The 2,023-nt window shown below is 50.6% G+C and overlaps 1 protein-coding gene across 1 annotated transcript; it reads right to left on the bottom strand.

Annotated features, from left to right (window-relative positions):
- Positions 1-16: 16 nt before the first annotated feature.
- On the bottom strand, positions 17-2,017 carry LOC107135297 (NUT family member 2F-like). Its single transcript, XM_048797559.1, has 3 exons — positions 1,488-2,017; positions 1,283-1,440; positions 17-149 (listed from the first exon to the last, which is right to left on the bottom strand). Exons 1-3 carry the CDS (start codon positions 1,941-1,943, stop codon positions 17-19), a joined length of 747 nt encoding a protein of 248 aa, XP_048653516.1. The 5' UTR covers positions 1,944-2,017.
- Positions 2,018-2,023: the final 6 nt, after the last annotated feature.

Genomic DNA, 2,023 nt, shown 5'->3' with positions numbered 1-2,023 from the left:
GACCCTGAAAACTGGCTCACTTTTCTGCAGACTCATAGAAGATCATTCTGTCAAAGTTGCTTGTGTGCTGCCATTCCTGCAAACCCTTCAGCAGGCCCTCTTCCATGGTTATGGTGGGCTCCCATTGGGACAGAGATGGAAGCACTGGCCTGGAATTCATCAGGATCAGTTTCCATAAGATCACCCTCCTTTATAACCTAACCAGACCAAAATACATTTCTACCATTGTTACATTTGCCCCATCATGTTCAACTCAAAGTATTGATATTGGGACTCCAGGACACTTATACCAAACATTAACACCAAGGGCTGCACTGGCCAGCATGATTGTGCTTGGATTCCTCAATGATATGGTGTACTATGTGCTCAATGTTTTATCCTCCCAAATTCACCTGTTGAATCCCTAACCCCCACAGGATTATATCTGGAGATTGCATTTAGTGCTTAGAGGGTTAGATGAGCTCCTGAGGATGGTGTTTCATGAGGGCATTAGTGTTCTTCCTGGAGAAGGGGGAGACACTGAAGAGATATGTCATGTGAGGCCCACATGAGCCAGCTGTCTTTTCAAGCAAGGATAAGAGAGAGCATTTATGGGACTTTAGGTCAGGTACCCTTTACCTGGGAATCCTGACTCAAGAACTGTGAGAAAGAAATGCCTGTGTTTCTGTCCACATTTTCCATAGTATCATGTATGGTGGCCCAGGCTGACTTAAGAGAGTGCACAGAATGGCCTGGGAACACAGATACAAACTGGGGCAAAGAGGAGCATCCCCATCCAGTATCCAAAGACAGCTCCCCCTTGAGTGTCACATCACCAGAGGGTCCCAATCAGGAGTTCATGACAGTGTGTATGGGTATCCATAGAGTTCTCTGTTGGGGCCAGCACCCCTAAACCTACTTGTGGTTGTGGTGTCCCCTGGGCCACGAACAATTAAGTCTATGTTGGAAGGTGAAATTATTGGGAGAGGCATGGAGTCAGACAACTTCAATTCCTGGCCCACATTACTCCCAGGAACCTCCTCTGACCTTGAGTCCTCCATGTGATGGTGATGATCATTGGAAATAATGACTACCTGCATGCACAGGCCTATGATGGGCACCTGAGATAAGGCACATTTTATTCTCTCCTGTGAGGTGAATATGTCTGGAAATGCAGGTGACTCAGCTTGTGCCCTCACCCTCAGGACATTTCTTCAAGTTCCCCTACATCCCAGCCTCCTCTTTCCAACCCATGCTTTTCCTTCTCACAGAGCTCAAGGAGGAGTCTGTGGAGAACACTCACACGAGGAAGCAGGAAAGTGCTTCCACATCAGGAGTCTGAGGAAGGTGCCTGCGGACCAGGGTCTTGAAGCGCTGCCAGCGCCGGAAGTTCTCATAGACGCTGTGAGGTCTGCTGGAGTCATCTGGTGGCACTGCAGCCGGGAAGGTGGGTGGTGTACCCTCCCCATACACTGTACCTGGTCATTGGCACACATTCATTGGGAATATGATGGAACCAGCTGGGCAAATGGTCTTGGTGATAGAGGCAGAAGGCCCAGGTGCCAGTGGATCCCATAGTTCTGGATCCTCCCACTGGCTGAAGAAGGCACAGTGGTCCTCAGGACAGAAGGTGCTTCTATGAATGGAGCAGGTTGCTCCACACCCCCACAGTTGGCCTCCGGGGCCCTCCAGTTGAGGGGTGCCTGAGTGTAGGCAATGTTCTGAATATGAGGAGGCCCTGCTGGCCTCAGTTGTGGCCCATGTTTTCCAAAGGTTAACAGCCCTGGCACATATGATTGTCCAGGGTAAGCAGACAGCACCAGAGAGTTACCCTGGGAGATGAGTGCAGTCACCCTTGGTGCCAGGGGCAGCTCCCAGAATGGCTGGTGTGTTGGCACAGGGGCAGCTGGAAGAAAGGGTAGGCCCCTGAACGCAGACATGTGGTCACCAGGATTGAAGTTCATGCCTGGTCTCCGTGATGCAGATGCTGTGGAGGCAAAGCAAAGGGAAGAATAGGGGAGGGGAAATGGCAGCAGGATTGAGG

This window comes from Marmota marmota, unplaced genomic scaffold (assembly GCF_001458135.2).
Source record: "Marmota marmota marmota unplaced genomic scaffold, marMar, whole genome shotgun sequence".
In the NCBI taxonomy this organism is placed as follows: Eukaryota; Metazoa; Chordata; class Mammalia; order Rodentia; family Sciuridae; genus Marmota; species Marmota marmota.
Note: the sequence above shows the minus strand (reverse complement) of the source record. Positions and strands in the feature narration are given on the sequence as shown.

Bases quoted from the DNA above. Each gene is read 5' to 3' on its own strand.
- LOC107135297 (XM_048797559.1), bottom strand. From the start codon at position 1,943: ATGAACTTCAATCCTGGTGACCACATGTCTGCGTTCAGGGGCCTACCC. The intron at 1,441-1,487 runs TATTCCCAATGA...GTGTATGGGGAG, and splicing joins TTGCCCAGCTGGTTCCATCA to GGTACACCACCCACCTTCCC. The intron at 150-1,282 runs GTGAGTGTTCTC...GATGAATTCCAG, and splicing joins GCACTTTCCTGCTTCCTCGT to GCCAGTGCTTCCATCTCTGT.